Source organism: Micromesistius poutassou (genome assembly GCF_964030765.1).
Source record: "Micromesistius poutassou genome assembly, contig: SCAFFOLD_5162, whole genome shotgun sequence".
NCBI classification, from domain to species: Eukaryota; Metazoa; Chordata; class Actinopteri; order Gadiformes; family Gadidae; genus Micromesistius; species Micromesistius poutassou.
Genome location: NW_028177455.1, coordinates 1 through 17,480, shown reverse-complemented (window position 1 = coordinate 17,480; position 17,480 = coordinate 1). Strand labels below are relative to the sequence as shown.

The 17,480-nt window shown below is 49.3% G+C and overlaps 1 protein-coding gene across 1 annotated transcript; it reads right to left on the bottom strand.

Annotated features, from left to right (window-relative positions):
• Positions 1–4: 4 nt before the first annotated feature.
• LOC311376114 (solute carrier family 35 member F3-like) lies at positions 5–10,628 on the bottom strand (the record flags this gene model as incomplete). Its single annotated transcript, XM_084490998.1, has 4 exons — positions 5–169; positions 1,766–1,891; positions 7,892–8,111; positions 10,253–10,628. Coding segments are annotated over 4 exons (887 nt in total), but the record flags the coding sequence as incomplete, so codon positions are not given.
• Between the last annotated feature and the right edge of the window lie 6,852 nt (positions 10,629–17,480).

The window sequence follows — 17,480 nt, the reverse complement described above, 5'->3', positions numbered from 1 at the left end:
ACAGGTAGGACCAGGGGAGGTCGCCCAGCGAGGCAAAGTACTCCACGTGTGTGAAGTACAGGATGACCGGCACGAAGCTGACCAACACAAAGTTGGCTCCGCCCACCACCGTCAGAAACAGCGCCGCCTCGCCGAACTTGGCGCTGCCCAGGACCATTTTAAACAGCACCTGAGGGCGAGAGACAGGGGGGGGAGGTGTTACTGTGTAGCTTGTGAACTGTGTTTGCCCCCCCAGCCCAGAGGAGATCAGGAGGGTGTGAAGGGATAGGAGGGGGGGGAGGGGAGGAGGGGGGGAGGGGGGGGGAGGGCGGCGGCCATGTCCCTGGCACGGTGGCCCTCGCAACGGATTAGTACGCCAGCCATCGGACAGCGGGACGGAGGGCAGCACGCCCGGTATGTCGTGGCTCGAGCACACACACACACACACACACACACACACACACACACACACACACACACACACACACCGCAGAACACAAACGCACATTCACCCAGACATGCAAAGTAAATCTCTCTCTCTCTCTCTCTCTGTCTCTCACTCACGCACACACACAATGTGCGCACACTCATGCACACACACGCATTCACACGCACGCACCCCGGCCAGTTCCGCCCTGCGTTCCATAACGGCCTTCTGTCTACTGTCACCTGCTTACATAAGCTGGCTGGAGCCTTTCCAGTGTAGAGAGGACAGAGTTCTCATGTAAAACTTGGGGCAGAAGGCAAAAGACTCCACAAAGCTTGAATAAAAGCCCTACATCTGTGGTGGTTATTGATTTGCATGAGCAGAGGGAGATGGCCACGCCTTGGGGTACCTCTGTGCCCTTCATTATCCACACCCAATCATACAGCAGAACATACCACCCGCGATGAGCTGCACTTCACAAGTAAGGCCATTGATGGATGGATTCACTCTGACTCAATTGTGTGTGTGTGTGTGTGTGTGTGTGTGTGTGTGTGTGTGTGTGTGTGTGTGTGTGTGTGTGTGTGTGTGTGTGTGTGTGTGTGTGTGTGTGTGTGTGTGCGTGTGTGAGCGTGTGTGTGTGTGTCTGTGTGTGTGTGTGTGTGTGTAGCAGAAAAATGGGATTCATCTCTTGGCACCAGCTGTGTTCCGGTACAGCATTGTAGTGCTTTGTGCGGTTGGTACAGTTTAGAAGAAATAATAATAATAAATAGAAATAATTGGTCCTTTATTATTTTCTGTGCATTACGGGTGAGCTCTACTACGGGTGAGCGCGTATAAACCCTTTGATCACGAGCGACCTACGGTGTATACATTAGGTTAAGAAGCCGGAAGGGGTTTAGATGGCTACAGGTTCCAGACATTTGGAAGGAGTCGAACAACCAAGTGAAGTCGTTTGACTCTGTGTCAAAATGTTGTGGGTTCAAACCCCAATGTTTACACTGTCTGCCTGTGAGCCTCTTAGAGCAAACCCTACCTAGCTTGTACATTAACTGTGTTCTTTCACGTCTTTGACGAAAGCATCTGCTAAACGAAGAAATAGTAAATGTTTCACAAACACTGGCTTACAATAATCAAATTGTGGCAGAGTTGGAGCATTGTTGTCCATTGGTCCAATTTGGAGAACGCAAACCCTGCACCAACGACGTCAAGGCGCCGGCCTCTCTCCTTGATTCTTTGATGTTGCAGAGCGCCGTTCCTGAGGCGTTACTTTCTCACATTGGAAAACAGCCCTTTGAAAACAGAGCGCGACGGCTCCCCGTCAGCCCACAGCGCTGCTCCGCGTGCGGCCCTCACCCCTACCTTGTAGAGCGCTGACATGGAGGCGGAGGCCACCACCAGCGTGATGCCGATGACAGAGTGGCTGTGGAAGCCGTCCGCGTACGTCATCATCACAATGCCCGCGATCGCCAAGATGGCTGCCACGATCTGCGGGGAGAGAGAGAGAGACAGTGAGAAAGAGAGAGCACGAGAGAGAGAGAGAGAGAGAGAGAGAGAGAGAGAGGTGAGGAAAGGGGTGGAAGGTGGTAGAGAGGGCGAGGGAGAGACAGAGAGAAAGTGAGAAAGAGAGAGAGAGAGAGGGTGAGCGAGAGAGAGAGGTGGAAAGAGAGAGAAAGAAACAGTGAGAAAGAGAGAGAGAGGGTGAGGGAGGGGGCAAGAGAGGGATGGAAGGAGGGAGAGAGGGAGGGAGAGAGAGAGAGAGGAAAGGAGGGAGTGAGCGAGAAGGAAGGTGGGAGAGAGAAGGAGGAAGGGAGAGAATGAGAGAGAGTGTGAGAAGGGGGGAAGAGAGGGATGGAAGGAGGGAGAGAAGGAGAGGGAGGGTGAGGAAGGGGGGAAAAGAGAGGTGGAGGGAGGGGGAGAAGATGTACATGCGTGAAGGATGGTGGATGATAAAATATAGATAATCGTCCACTGCAAGGCCAAGTGAACACAGGGATGTATGGGAACGGGTTGCTGGCAATAAAGCGGCCTAGAAGAGATGAGCACCGCGGTTTGCTTCAGCACATCCATGATTGATCGCATCGTACAAGATCAAGGGTCAGTCATGATTCATATCGGGATCATTTATTTAATATACATTTGCTTGGGAAGTCATTATCAAAGACTTCTGAAACTGCATTTGTATTCCGTTATGTTTTTTTAGCAGACACCTTTGTCCAATATAAACACATTTGGCGTTATGAGTCAAACCCACGGTACATTGCAGCAAGGATGTCTATATACATATATATCAGAGCATTCAATATGTAATTTCATTTATATGAATTGATTGAATAGACGAATGCAGACACAAGCACAAATAAACCAACAAAACAATACTCCCTCTTGTGTGCAGAGCAAATCACTTCCCAATCAGTCAGGACCGCCTCTGTGCTGTAAGGTGGGTAACATTGATTTCCTTTGCGCTGTCGTTGTGTTTACATTCCCCAGCCCTGTCAGACCCCCAGCCACCCCCCCACCCCCCCCCTCTGTCCTCTATCCCCACTCACACCCCCCTGGTCTCAGCCATTCAGATAGTAAACACACACGTATCAATTTCCCCAGCCGTTCCTCTCTCAGAGCAGAGACAGCAATCAGCCCTGACACCGGCCGACCTTGAACTGGGTCTCCCAGCGTTCCACCGGGTCATCTGGGACCTCCACATTTATGTCATGAATGCAGTATCTAAAATACTGTGTGTGTGTGTGTGTGTGTGTGTGTGTGTGAATGAAAGTGTTTGTGTGCACAAATGTGGGTGCATGTGTGCGTTTGGGTCTGTATTGTACTGCAGATATGCGACAGTGGGCAACAGTGTGTGCATGCAAGCGTTGGAGTGTGTATGCTTTGTGCCAGTGTTTGACTTTGGCTGTGTAAAGTACAGCAGTGTTAGACCTATGCAGTATGTTTGCATGCAAGAGAGTCAGGGTGCCTGTGTGTTTGTGTGTGTGTGTGTGTGTGTGTGTGTGTGTGTGTGTGTGTGTGTGTGTGTGTGTGTGTGTGTGTGTGTGTGTGTGTGTGTGTGTATGTGTGGGTTTATGCCTGAGAGTGTAACAGTGCATTGTAAGCCTATGTGGTGTGTGTGTGTGCCTGCAAGCTGGTTGGGATGGGCTGTGTGTGTATGTATTTTCAGTGTGTATGTGTGTGTGTGTGTGTGTGTGTGTGTGTGTGTGTGTATGCATGTTTGGGTCTGTACAGTACTGCAGAGCTTGAGATAGTGTGTGTGTGTGTGTGTGTGTGTGTGTGTGTGTGTGTGTGTGTGTGTGTGTGTGTGTGGGGGTCTGTACAATACTGCAAAGCTTGCGATAGTGTGGGTATGCGTGGGTGCCTGTGGGTGTGTGTGTGTTATGGAGGACAATGCCTAGTCTCAATGAGTGGATTATCAATACATTAAGGAGGTGTCAGGAAGACAAATGAGCATGGTGTTACTGCCTGCAGAGCCAGCGGGCCTGCCCTCCCTTACACAAAAAAAGTATCTCCCTGCAATGCTGCCTTTAAACAAGTCAACCACAACTGAGTGGCGTTTCCTCTACGTCACGCCTTTACCCTTCACCGGTTCACCGGTTCAGTGGCGGCGCACTGCGTTTAGCGCAGCTCCTGTTCCGTTTTTTTGTTGTTGTGAGCGGTGACGCCGTCTTCACTGGGGTAAGGGCTAGCGGTGACTATAAGTCGTCACCAGGCAACTTATAATAAAAAAACATTAGCCTGTAAAGGTCAATGGTTATTCTTCCACATGCGTATTCGTTTTCAAAATATTTAGATTTTAGTGGCGTCGGATTGACGCCCCAACGGAATTCAGATTCCATGCCTTAGCCTAGTCATTTATAAAAGTAAAAAAAAATGACATAAAAAAACGTCATACCTAAACTTAACCATCTCTAACCTAATACCTAAACTAAACCACCTCTAATCTCATACCTAAACTTAACCATCTCTTAACTAAGACCCAAACTTGAGCATGAACCTAATACCTAAACTAAGCCATCTTTAAACTAATACCTAATTGTGGAGTGCGTGTGGATGATGGCTGGTTTGGGCAGCCTTACCTGGCCCCAGTCAGACCGATTGGACTCTGGTGCTGGGTGAGGCTGGACACCTGTTGCACATTAAGCAATAAGTTTGCCATCTCTAACTTTCCACCCTGTCCACACTAACCCGGGTAAATATAAAAACGCACACGTCGCATTGAAAACGATCTCCGTCCACACTATCGTTTTCATATCGTTTATGGAATGTTTTGCATCCACGTTCCACTGAAATTATTTTGATAAACAGTTGTTGTCGTCATGATAACGCGACTCCCGCCACCCCTCTCTGTTTAGATTAGAGGCGTGCAATCAGCAGATTTTTCACTCACAAGCAAAAATATGGCTCAAACCAAAAGCACAAAGGCAAGTTGTTGTTTTTTTAGAAACGCCACTCCAAGTACGGTTTGAACTGGCGTCTTTGCGTTTTTTTCCCCATCGCTTAAGCACAGCAAGTACAGCGCTCGCCTTCAGCGTTGGAGTGACGAATATGTATGAGACAGTATGCCCAGTTGTAACTGAAGATACATAAGTACATTGCACAGAGAAATCATCATTTCCATTTCACATGTCATTTTTGTTTAGATGAGCGTCTCTGTCTCGAGCGCAAGCGTGTGGCAGCGTCATGGCAACCGAACGTCATCATCTCTGAAAGCCTTCATCTAGCCTGACCACACTACAACGCAAACCCAGAGTTTTCACATTTATCCACCTCAGCGATCATTTTTGAAAAGCATCATTTTCAGTGTTGGAATTCGCCGTTCTAATGTGGACGGAAGGGCTAAACAGATAAATATTCATGTGTTTGTAGATTTACCCGAGTTAGTGTAAACAGGGCCTTAGACCCCGTTTACGTGTACATGTTTATTTTAAATAACTGAGACATTTCCCTTCGTTTGTGCCCTTTTTTTTACACACAAACTGAGAATTCGCCTCTGAAAACGAATCCTTCTGAAAACTCCGGCCAGAGTGGAGATTTTGGAAAACTTTGGTTACACGTTGGCATGTAAACTGAGAACAACTGCGTTTGAGGCAGCCGACGTCACACTATGCGCCAGAACTTGCACCTGCGCCAAAACTGCAACCTATGTTTACATTTTCATTTGGGATTCTGATTGGCTAACGTGGGCTGGAGCTTCTCCTTACACTGCCACCTACGGTTTTGGACTGACGGCATATATACAAGGGTTAGTGTAAAGGAAAACCTTTCTGAAAACTGACAGGTGTGCTCTTTGAAAACAGAGAGAGTGGAAGGGCCGTTTATGAAAATAGCCGGCCTCGTGTTAACGTAGCCCTAATACCTAGACTTAAGCATCTCCAAACCAATCCCCAAACATGACCATCAACCTAATAACTAAGCACTTGTTGTTTTTGTCAGCTTTTGACTCGACACCCCGGACAAATGTGGCCAAACTACAGTGGAGGCTCAACATGGATCACTGCAGTGTGTAACACTGTAACATGAGCCGGTTGGGATTTATATGGCTGTGTGAGTTATGTGAGTCTTGTTGTTGTGGATTTGAGCCCCCATTACTCTCCTTGGCTCCTTGCACACAGACCCCTGCTCTATGTGTCCCTGCTCTTTCCCCTCACACCTTGTCATGCATTTTACTACCGTTATAGTAACACGGGATACTATAACATAGTCTCGCCGATTGTCTGTTGTGTTTTGTATGGAAGAGCTGACTGACTTGACTCTCCCTAACCCTGCAGCCCCTAATATCACAGGAAACCTCATTGTGTACTCTGCAAACGTGGGTTTTTGTAACTGTGGTGACGAAACTGAAATCTGTAGCAACTATGGTGGCATAGTTGCTACAGATTTAGCTAACCCTAGTCCTACTACACAGAACATCAATTGCTTATTTGCAAAAATGCCTTCTTATCAAGAGACCCCTCCATCACAGTGGGAATCCCTCAGGAATCCACAAGGAATGCGTTTCTAGGACTGAGCCATCCACTGTTTACCCTAACGGGTACTTGGAAGACAACGCACACACACACACACACACACACACACACACACACACACACACACACACACACACACACACACACACACACACACACACACACTAATGTTAAGGAGAACAACTTTCAAACCCTGCTGAGCAGATAATGTATAGAGGAAGAACATGGAGGAAAGTCAATGTGATTTCATTATGATAAGAGCACAGGAGACCACTCTGAATCCCACACACACTGCCTCTTAACTCTGAAGAGCTAGAGGAGATAGAGGAGGAGACTGGATCAGACTCATTCAATCAGAAGATGGGATCACCGCACCGCGTCTCTTCCAATAAGCAACCACCTTAATTGTGTGTTTTGGGAATGCACTTAGACAAAATACAGTCAATGATGCTTGAATGTTTTTTTTTCCTATTTAATTGTGTTGTTCTGGGGCAAACTTATTGTAGAGATGTTTAGTCAAAAGTACATCAGCTACAGCAATCAGCAAGATCGTTGCTTTGTTGACTAATGAGCTGTGACTTTTTGATGATGCAGCAAAAGCCGTGATTGGATTTAATTTCACGCATATAAACTGTACAATAAATAAACAGAGGTTAAATGTAACTAAAGGAACGCAGTGTCAGAGATATGAGGGGGAGGTAGACATGAGGGATAAAGACGGAGACAAAGAGGGACTGAAACGGAAAGAGGGAGAATGGAAAATGAGTGTAAGAGAGAGATGAGAGAAAAGATGGAGAGATGAGAAGGACAGAAAGAGAGCCCAGGGAAAGAAGGAACGGAGAGAGACGGATATAAAGATGGAGTGACAAGTTTCAGGGGGAGAGAGGGAAAGAGAGAGAAGGTGCAAGAGTGTAATACCAGGATTAGACGACCCCGCGAGAGAGAGATGGAGAGAGAAGGTAAGGAGAGAGATGGAGAGAGAGAGATGGAGAGAGAGAAGGTAAGAGAGAGAGATGGAGAGAGAGATGGTAAGAAGAGAGATGGAGAGAGAGATGGTAAGAAGAGAGATGGAGAGAGAGAAGGTAAGAGAGAGATGGAGAGAGAAAAGGTAAGGAGAGAGATGGAGAGAGGGAAGGTAAGAGAGCGATGGAGAGAGAGAAGGTAAGAGAGAGAGATGGAGAGAGAAGGTAAGAGAGAGATGGAGAGAGAAAAGGTAAGGAGAGAGAGATGGAGAGAGATGGAGAGAGAGAAGGTAAGAGAGAGATGGAGAGAGAAGGTAAGAGAGAGAGAGATGGAGAGAGAGAAGGTAAGAGAGATGGAGAGAGAGAAGGTAAGAGAGAGATGGAGAGAGAAGGAAGAGAGAGATGGAGAGAGAGAAGGTAAGAGAGAGAGATGGAGAGAGAGAAGGTAAGAGAGAGATGGAGAGAGAGAAGGTAAGAGAGAGATGGAGAGAGAGAAGGAAGAGAGAGAGAGAGATGGAGAGAGAGAAGGTAAGAGAGCGGTGCGAGCAGCCCACCCTGACTCCCATGAAGCGGTCCCTCAGGACGATCCAGGACAGCAGGAAGACGAAGGCCTTGTTGCAGCAGAAGAGCGCCGAGGCGTCGGTGGTGTTGATCTTCCTCAGGGCCTGCAGGTACAGGTAGTTGGTGAGGATCCACAGCAAGCCGAACGGCGCCACCTTGGCGAAGAACACCCTGGGCGTCAGGCCGTCGTCCCCGAAGAACCGGCAGCACTCCCTGCAGAAGACCACAGAAAGCATCGGGGTCTGACCTTTGACCTTTGACCTATATATATATATATCCTTTGTAATGCTGCTGCTCTATGTGCCTTCAATTGCCCCCTGGGGAAAAATAAAGTTTTTTTTAATTGAATTTGAATTTAATTGAATTGAACACCCACAGAAGCTGTCTGCAGACTGCGTGTTGGTAACGATCGATGTACACATCAGAGAGAGGGAGGGAGGGAGACGAGGCAGGCATGGTGTCTACGCTGAATCTCTTAAGCCGAGGCTGATCTTTATGGCTCAAGCCCGCTAGTGTGCTAACCATGTAATCAACACAGCTTGTTGTTGATTTCAGACCTGCAGAATTACGTAATCAGCAATGAACAAGTAAAAGCTGAGTATTTCACTCTCCCAGAGATGCCTCAATCTAGGTTGAATTCCTATTTGCTTCAATTAAGGAATCTACTGATTTCTTTACCATTTTTTAATCGTTGTCTTTTCTGGACAGTTTGGATTCAAGTCAAGATTGAGATATTCGGTTAAACCCAGTGCAAAACTGAAATGCATTTTCTCGGTCTACGTTTACTTAAAACCCCAACCAACCATACAGCACTTTAGCCTGGCGACAGAGCATCCTGGCGGACACACATTCAGTCTCAGTTCAAACACACCGGGTCTTTCGGTCTTCCGATAAGACAGATACGAACTCAACAAACACTGGCTTGTTCATTTAATAATGGAAACCCAATTCACTTTGTGGTTAACCTCTGCAACGGCCACTTGCTCACACACACCAGGGATACGTGTGTGTGTGTGTGCGCGCGCGCCTGTGTTTATCTGCCGTAATTGAGGCCTGCTGTCTCTGAATGGCTATGGCAGTGACGGATTGTGTTGCCTCGGTTTCTCCCGGTGACTTGGGCACTACTGTATTTCAACCACATTGCATCACTTCACTACCTTTACCTCCCCTTCTGGCTATAAACCAGAAGGTTCCATTACATGAACCTGTCTGTATCCATCAACACAACACATTCATGTGAAAGCCTTTGCTTTAGCTTTTTAATATCCCCTCTTTCTCTCTCCGTCGTCCGTAGAGATGTTCTGCCGCAGGTGCAAACTGAATGGGCACAAAACTAAGAGGCGTGCGTTTTTGCATGCGGAGCACGCCGCGTTACAGAGAGTTGGCAACCTTGTGCTCCTTACGTAACCGCTGGCTGGAGAACAGCTCATGCGGTGTGAGGTGCATCCCAAACAAGGGGACTCCCAGACGCCTGCCAGCATTTTGAGGTACTCTGTTACAGTGGGCACAGCTGCTCAACGCCAGCTGAGTGACTCTGAGGCACACTTATCATCTTCTTCTTACTATTCATCTTCACCCTCTTCATCATCCTCTTCACCACCATCACCATCTTCATTACCATCATCAATCATATATGGCTATATATATATATGACTGTATGGAATGGAAGCAGAAGAGTTTTGATTGGCTGTGATGGAATGGCTTACACTTCAAGATGTTAATCCTCCATGATCAATAACAGACGTGGTGTGCGGCTAATACAAGGAGGTTCATTAGAATACCACTGTGATGGGTATGAGACTACTTCCCACGCTAGGATCAGGCCGGGGAATGCCATTTCATCAATATCGGAATGCGCTTGATTCAGCCAATACATTGAGTATGTAAACTACACTGTGTAGTTGGACACAGAATCAGAGCAGAATCAGATCACTGCTTGACTTCTTAAATTTAATTCGATTTAAGTACTTTGCTTTCACTATCTTTTTTCCCACTTGTTTCCAAATATTTTTCCCACTTGTATCCAAAGCAGCTTACCGTGAATTTAAATTATTTGTGAGTCACTCTTAAGCACTCCTGCCCAGTCCCTGACATGTACAGTACACTGGCACGAGACATCAGGGTTCAAACTGAGAACCTTTTGGCTGCGACCCCCCCCCCCCCACTCAGTCCGTCACCTCTGCGTCCCCGCCACAAACACACTCCACCCCCATGTCCCACCTTACCTGAACCTCCACCTGGGATTCAAACGACCCTGACCCCGCTTTGACAAGCCACCCCCCCCTCCTACCCCCCCACCCCCCCACACCCCCCTCTTCCCAACTCAGTCCGGTGACCTCTGCGACCCGCCGCACCTGAACCGCTGCCGGGGCGTCTGCCTCTCGGGGCTCTTGCACAGGTGGCCGACGTAGTAGAGCGGGAAGAAGAGGCAGTTCCAGCTGGTGGCGAACCAGGTGAGCGTGAAGGGCGCGTCGAAGTGCCTGAAGGTCAGCTTGGCCAGCTGAGTGGAGCCCGCCCAGGAGGAGCACACGCACATCACCATGACGACGCCCCACAGGGCCTTCCGCAGCTGAACGCCCGTGAGCCGCACGCAGCAGCGCCACCACCACCGCCGCCGCCGGCTGGCGCCCGGCTCCGCGCCCCCCACCGCGCCCGCCGCCGCCACCGCCGCCTGTCCGTCGACGCCGCCGCCGCCGCCGCCCACCACGGTGTCCCTGGGGCGGTCTTCACCTAGGGGGGGGGGGGGGATGGGGGGGGGGGCAGACACAGAGGACGTTCAACTTTTCAACTCAACAATAACAAGTACAAACCAAGACAAAATGGAGCCGCGCACTTCAGATGAACTTGAGGCGCTCGGGGGCCCTCGTGTTTTGATTCGAATGGTAAGCAGTTTGGGGGGCCGTCCGAGGCTGCGCGTTCCTTTGAAGTCGAGAGGGACCCAAAGGAACATCTATTTGAGTGGATCTCCGGTTGCGCGCAGCGCGTCGCCATTTAACCCGACAAGCCGGGTCGAGGTGAAACGACGGCGGCGTTGGTTTCAACCTCTCTGGAGAGCTCTGGTGGGTGACCCGGCAGGTCGCCCCGGGCCGCTCGCCTCGCTGTCTCCCTTCGTTCCTGTCCGGCGCGGCGTAAAAATAGCCGGGGCTGAAGTGTAATCAATCGGACATGTGAGGAAGAAGGAGCGGCGATCGAAAGTGACAGCCTCCCTTTGGTGCAGAGGGCACGGCGGGGCGGGCGTGATACCCAATCTGCCCCGACCTCTGCTTTGTCTCCGTCTGATGGCCCACAATGACATACCTCCTGTCTAGGGGTCTCTGTGTGTGTGTGTGTGTGTGTGTGTGTGTGTGTGTGTGTGTGTGTGTGTGTGTGTGTGTGTGTTTGTGTGTGTGAGTGTGTGTGTGTGTTTGCGTGTGTGTGTGTGTGTCCACAATGACAACACCCCTGTCTAGGGGTCTCTGTGTGTGTGTGTGTGTGTGTGTGTGTGGCTGGGTGTGTGTGTGTGTTTGTGTGTGTGGCTGGGTGTGTGTGTGTGCGTGTGTGTGTGTGTGTGTGTGTGTGTGTGTGTGTGTGTGTGTGTGTGTGTGTCCACAATGACAAGACCCCTGTCTAGGGGTCTCTGTCTCTGTGTGTGTGTGTGTGTGTGTGTGTGTGTGTGTGTGTGTGTGTGTGTGTGTGTGTGTGTGTGTGTGTGTGTGTGTGTGTGTGTGTGTATACACAAACAATCTAAAATATCAGTCACACACTCAATTTTCCATCCAATCTTGTGGATATCCTGCAGGCCACCTTGGCTTAGCGCAGTTCATCTCCCCGCATAATACCTTCCGTATGAACCGGGATTTTGTGCGCGATGCAATGTCATTCGGCCCGTTCCCCTGTGTGTCCATCACACACCTCGACTCTTGACTCGAGGGTCGCTGCGCTGTTCGCTCCTGATAAGGCCCACTGCCGACTGGTTGCACCTTTTTTTTGTCGTTTGTTCAAATTGTTAGGGCCGGCACTGGAAAGCCCTGGCCTGGGACTGGCCTGGGACTGGCCTGGCCTCTCAGGCCGCGCCTCCTGTTCGCTGATTGGAGGAACAAACTTGAGGGAAAAGAAATCGTTCGAACACACTCCCGGACCGAAGTACTGAAGTGAAATGAAAATTGAGCAGAAGTACGGAGGCGGGCGGAAACCAGGCTATGCGTCAGGCCCCACTCCTGTTCAACCAGAAGACCTGGCCGGGGTCAGGCCAATCACAATCGTTCATCTAATAAGGGGCGTGTCTGATTGGAATACCGTGCATAGGAGCGCCCCATGGGAGCACTGATCAGGCATTTTAAAAAACAGCCAAGATGGCTGCGGCTGATGTGTCACACCCTCCGTTGCTCTGATTGGTTGTGGGTGTAGCTAATTGTGTCCAGAGGGCGTTTTTACCAACGCACGTTCATAACGCCCTGTGGAGATCAAGAATGAACTGTGAATTTCAAGAGCACGCATTTGAGAATTGGTCTAGTGACATCAGGCTAGGGTAGGCAGCATATGCAAAATGTATCTTTGTCGATAAAACACATCTTAAAGCTTTCAAAGGGACCAGGGAGAGAGAGATCTCCCAGGAAGGGGGGGGGGGGGGGGGGGGGGGGTGCTGGTCCATTATGGGGACTGAAGGTCTCTGACTTGACAGGTGCTGTCATCAGAAACCCAGATTAACTAATTAGCGTTCCTCTGGCCCATCCCTGGAAACTGCGCTAATGTGGACCTTTTCTCCAGAAGGTCGGAAACGTGCGGCGATGACACACAGAACAGGGATGATGGCATGCTGTCACGTGAGAAACGCTGAGAGAATGATGAGAATGGAGGTGATTCAGTCGGCTGTTTGGGTGTGTCATCACCCCAATCAGACTAATCCCTCTTTGCATTTGGACAAAAGAAAAAATTGATTCATCAAAATGCCCCAAATTGAATTTGGCAATGAGATGAAAGATGAATGAAAGACGATGCCAAGTCATTGTTTTGCTCTCAAAATACCGTGGTGATGAATCAGCAGACCGACAGAGATATGGGGATGAGAAGGAGAGAGAAAGAGAGGGAGAGAAGGAGAGAGAAAGAGAGGGAGAGAGAGGGAGAGAAGGAGAGAGAAAGAGGGAGAGAGAGAGGGAGGCGACCACAACATTGTTTTGTTTGTGTTTCTCCGCGACTACCTCACAAGGGTGAGAATAGAGTTTCTCTATTCCGAGCGCGGCTGAGCCTCTTTGGTCCTGCTCTGAAGGTCATCTCTGCTGTAGCACTGCCAAGCACGTCTTTCCGGCCTCCCGTCCGTCCGTCCGTCCATCTGTCCACCCACCCCGTCCTGTGTGGCTCTGGCCACTTCCCCTCCACACTGCAGTGGTTTAATCTACCAAATGCAGTGTCGCCGGCCCAGCCAATCAGGGAGAGAGAGAGAGAGAGAGAGAGAGCGACACTGGGCGACCAGCTAAGCAGTTTTCAGTACTGGCTCAACATCAGCGCAGCGGAGTGTAACGGCCAACGATAACAATATTGACTTCCGGAGTGACAGACAAGGTATATTGTTTTGGATCGTCAATAAATCACTCTGTTGTGCATTCTTAAACATGGCCGACGACCAAAGCGTTTCATCGGTTGGCACGGCACGGCTCGGGTGTCGGCTGTCGTTGCGTTTTTCTGCCACTGAAGTATCAAGTCGATCATTCCGACGTAAGACACTTCTTACACAGCCAGCCAGCGAGTGACCGATACCACCTTGACCTGTCGGTCCTGAACAATGAACTGAAGCAGTTGGGAGCTGCAGAGTGAATGAGGTGCAGAGTGAATGAGGTGCAGAGTGAATGAGGTGCAGAGTGAATGAGGTGTAGAGTGAATAAGGTGCAGAGTGAATGAGGTGCAGAGTGAATGAGGTGCAGAGTGAATGAGGTGTAGAGTGAATGAGGTGCAGAGTGAGGTGTAGAGTGAATGAGAGGCAGAGTGAGGTGAAGCCCTGAGTGTGACAAACAGCCCTTAGCACTAACGACCAAGCTTTTATGACCCGGTACGCTGGCCAAGAGATGAGACCCCACCCACTAAGGGTTTCAGGATTAATGTAGTGCCAGCACATCAGCGACGTCCAGGCTCACGTTGGCTTTAACTCAACCCTCAAGGTGACCGCTTGATTCGGAGAAGGGTATCGTGGTCCGACCGTCATTTTCCAATGATATGTCAAATCACCATGCATCATTATGTCATCATTTTTCACATTACATCATTTGAAAACGCCCATTCTCCCATGATGATTGCAGGTGTAATGTTGGTGTCATTGATTAAATGCTAACAACGTTGAAGTCGTAAAGCATGAGCTTGAATAGTAGCGGGAGTGGGAGGGGTCCTGGGAGGGTCGATAGTAAGACTATTGTGGACAAAGAGAGAGGTACGGGCTGGCCAGCATATTTATTTGTAGAATATATCAGTTATAGGAGTTGATTTTATTGATAACATTATTGAATCACTATCGAACAGCATCGATTGACAGATGTCCAGGTTATTTCAAGCTGGGAGCTATTTGAAATGTGACACTTTAAATCTTGTCTTTAAAACATTTAAAAATGCCTATTCTTCCAAAAAGTGATGGACACACACACATACACACACACACACCACCCGTATCAGGTTATACCCTGTTTACAACTCTACTCCACTCACACTGTGTATACTAACGGACTGTGATAGTCTGTTCAGAGTAGTAGCTCACTGCTCAATATCCACTCTTCTCTCTGGCTCTTTATTCCAATCCACACATGCTGATAGCCAAGCATCCAGTACCATGACTGAGAGTCTCTCCATGTCTCTCCATGATGGTAAGAGAAAGGAGCTTAGCCAGGTTCCAGAATATTCAGAGAGAGAGAGAGAGAGACATTAATATGATAAGATGGATGGCTGAAAACTAGATGGAAGCTTACAGAGAAACAGAAATGACATATGAGAGAGAGAGAGAGAGAGAGAGAGAGAGAGAGAGAGAGAGAGAGAGAGAGAGAGAGAGAGAGAGAGAGAGAGAGAGAGGACTATTCTCTGACTGGCTCCTTGTGTGCGATGATTACAGTGCACACACAAAAAAAGATGGAAGCTGGGGAGTGTACGTTAATCGCCCACTTTCACAGTGCCTGTCTTACTCAGAGCCCCCCTACGGGCTCTACGGGCCCCTCCCCCCCCCTCTCTCCCCCCCTCCCTCTCTCCCGCCCCCTCCCCCCTCCCTCTCTCCCCCCCCCCTCCCTCTCTCCACCCTCCCCGTCTCCCCCCTCCCTCCCTCCCTCCCCCCCCCTCCCTCTCTCCCCCCTCCCCGTCTCCCCCCTCCCTCCCTCCTCCCTCCCTCCCCTCAGCATCTGCAGTGCAGATCTCTCCCCCCTCTGATCGCTGCAGATCCCAGACCAGAGAAACCCCCCCACCGCCTGTCAGGGTCCTCATGACTCACGACTTTAGCATGCCACACACACGCACGCACACACACACACAACCACACAACCACACACACACACACACACACACACAAACACACAGATGCTCTCTAGCAGACACACACACACACACACACACACACACACAATCAATAACACATGCACGCACTCACTCACATACAAACACAAACACACGCACACACAAACGCACACAGGGACCAGAACAAAGCCCTGCGCTATCACTCTTCCCCGCTTTCTAGGTTCTTGATGGGAGAACGGCCGTGCTCCATCCCCACCCTGAAGATAGAGAGAGAGAGAGAAAACGAGTTAGAGAGAGTGAGGTTTAAGAGAAAGAAAACTAGTTAGAGAGAGTGAGCGTTAAGAGAGAGAGCGAGGAAGAGGGAGATCAAGAGCCAGAGAGAGAGAGAAAGGGTGAGGGATATTGAGAACCAGAGAGAGAGAGAAAGGGTGAGGGACATTGAGAGCCAGAGAGAGAGAATGATGTTGGTGTGTAGTAAGTAAGTGTAGTAAGGGTCCTTGGGTGACACCTTCGTGGGAGTAAGAGTGATATTCCGTGCATCAGCAATTCGAGAGGTGATAAACAGATCAATCTCACACACACACACACACACACACACACACACACACACACACACACACACACACACACACACACACACACACACACACACACACACACACACACACACACACACACACACACACACACACACACACACACACTTTTTGTACTGTCTGGACATGATAATTATGAGGCAATCGGTGCCCTCTGATCTGTACTGTCTTTAATATGCAGTTTGGTGTGGCCTCATCTTCCCTGCTTGGGAATAATAAGTGGATAATAACCGTAAAACTGCTTTATTATGTCTCTGTTGTTGGGAAGTCCCTTTTCAACACGAATGCCAAGATATTTTAGCAATTGAGACCTTGTCATTCTGGCCGTAACGCAAGATAAACACGTCGGTTTGGAACGGCGTTTGCACGATTTGAAGACATTCATGTAAACAGGATCTTTTCAACAGATTAATAACTTGTTTTTTTTTGCTCCTGTGTAGCGTTTAACCATTGATCAATATTAGTTTAGCAAAGTTATTTAACCCAAACTTCTTTGGTCTGCTTTTTTAGTAATTATCCCCATTAGCCCCAGGAACCCTCTAAAAACGTAATCAATAATGTGATTAATCGTTGATCCATTCTGATCTCACCCAATGCACAATGCCCTCCAGTGGCTTCCAGGAGCTAATCCGTTCCTCATCATTACAACGATCACAGCCAGGGACTATGAGTGACCTGTCATCCATAATCTCAGATCGGATCACACTCTTAAGAGGGAGCTCAGCCCAGTTGTGTTTATGGAAAGTCATGGTTTCCGTGAGAAGGAGGAGGAGGAGGAGGAGGAGGTGGTGGGGGAGGAGGAGGAGGAGGAGGTGGTGGAGGAGATGGTTTGCAGAGAGAGGGGTTGGGGTGGGGGGGGCCCGTCTCCTGGCCTGCCGTCCCACTGACAGACAGACAGCCAGACTGGGCCGGGACTGCTGGCGAGGTCAACCCGTCAGCCAGGGAACTGGCTTGTCAGGCCGGATAGAAGAACAGGGAGTGAGATGTGTCAAAGAGGTGTGGAAAACGAAAACACACCAGCTCACAGACAACCCCCCCCCCCCCCCCCCCCCCCCCCCTCCCAGGAAGTGGATTGTGTGGGTTAGGGTGGGGAGTGGTGGGCGTACGGGGCGAGAGGTCGAGATGTCCAGCAGGCTAACAGTCGTAGCGTTGTTTGTTGTGGATCTCTGGGGACTGCAGTCAGATGTTTAGACTTGATACATATATAGATTTGTTTGTTCAGGGGAAAAAGCCTGAGCTCAAAGAGCTCTTTTACAGCAATGCCCTGATCACAAAAGGATACCAAACACAGAATACAAATAGGAAGCAAAATACAATGATCAAAATGGGAATAAAAGTACAAATTGATGTCTTCCATCGCCCTGACCTAACCACTGCGGGAGCACTGCCTGTGTGTTTGTGTGTGTCTTTGTGTGTTTTTGTGTATGTTTGTGTGTGCATGATATGGTACGGCTTTGCATGGAGGTTTGAGTGTACTTGTTTGTGTGTGTTTGTGTAGGCGTCACTGTTTGTTTGTGAGTGCACATGC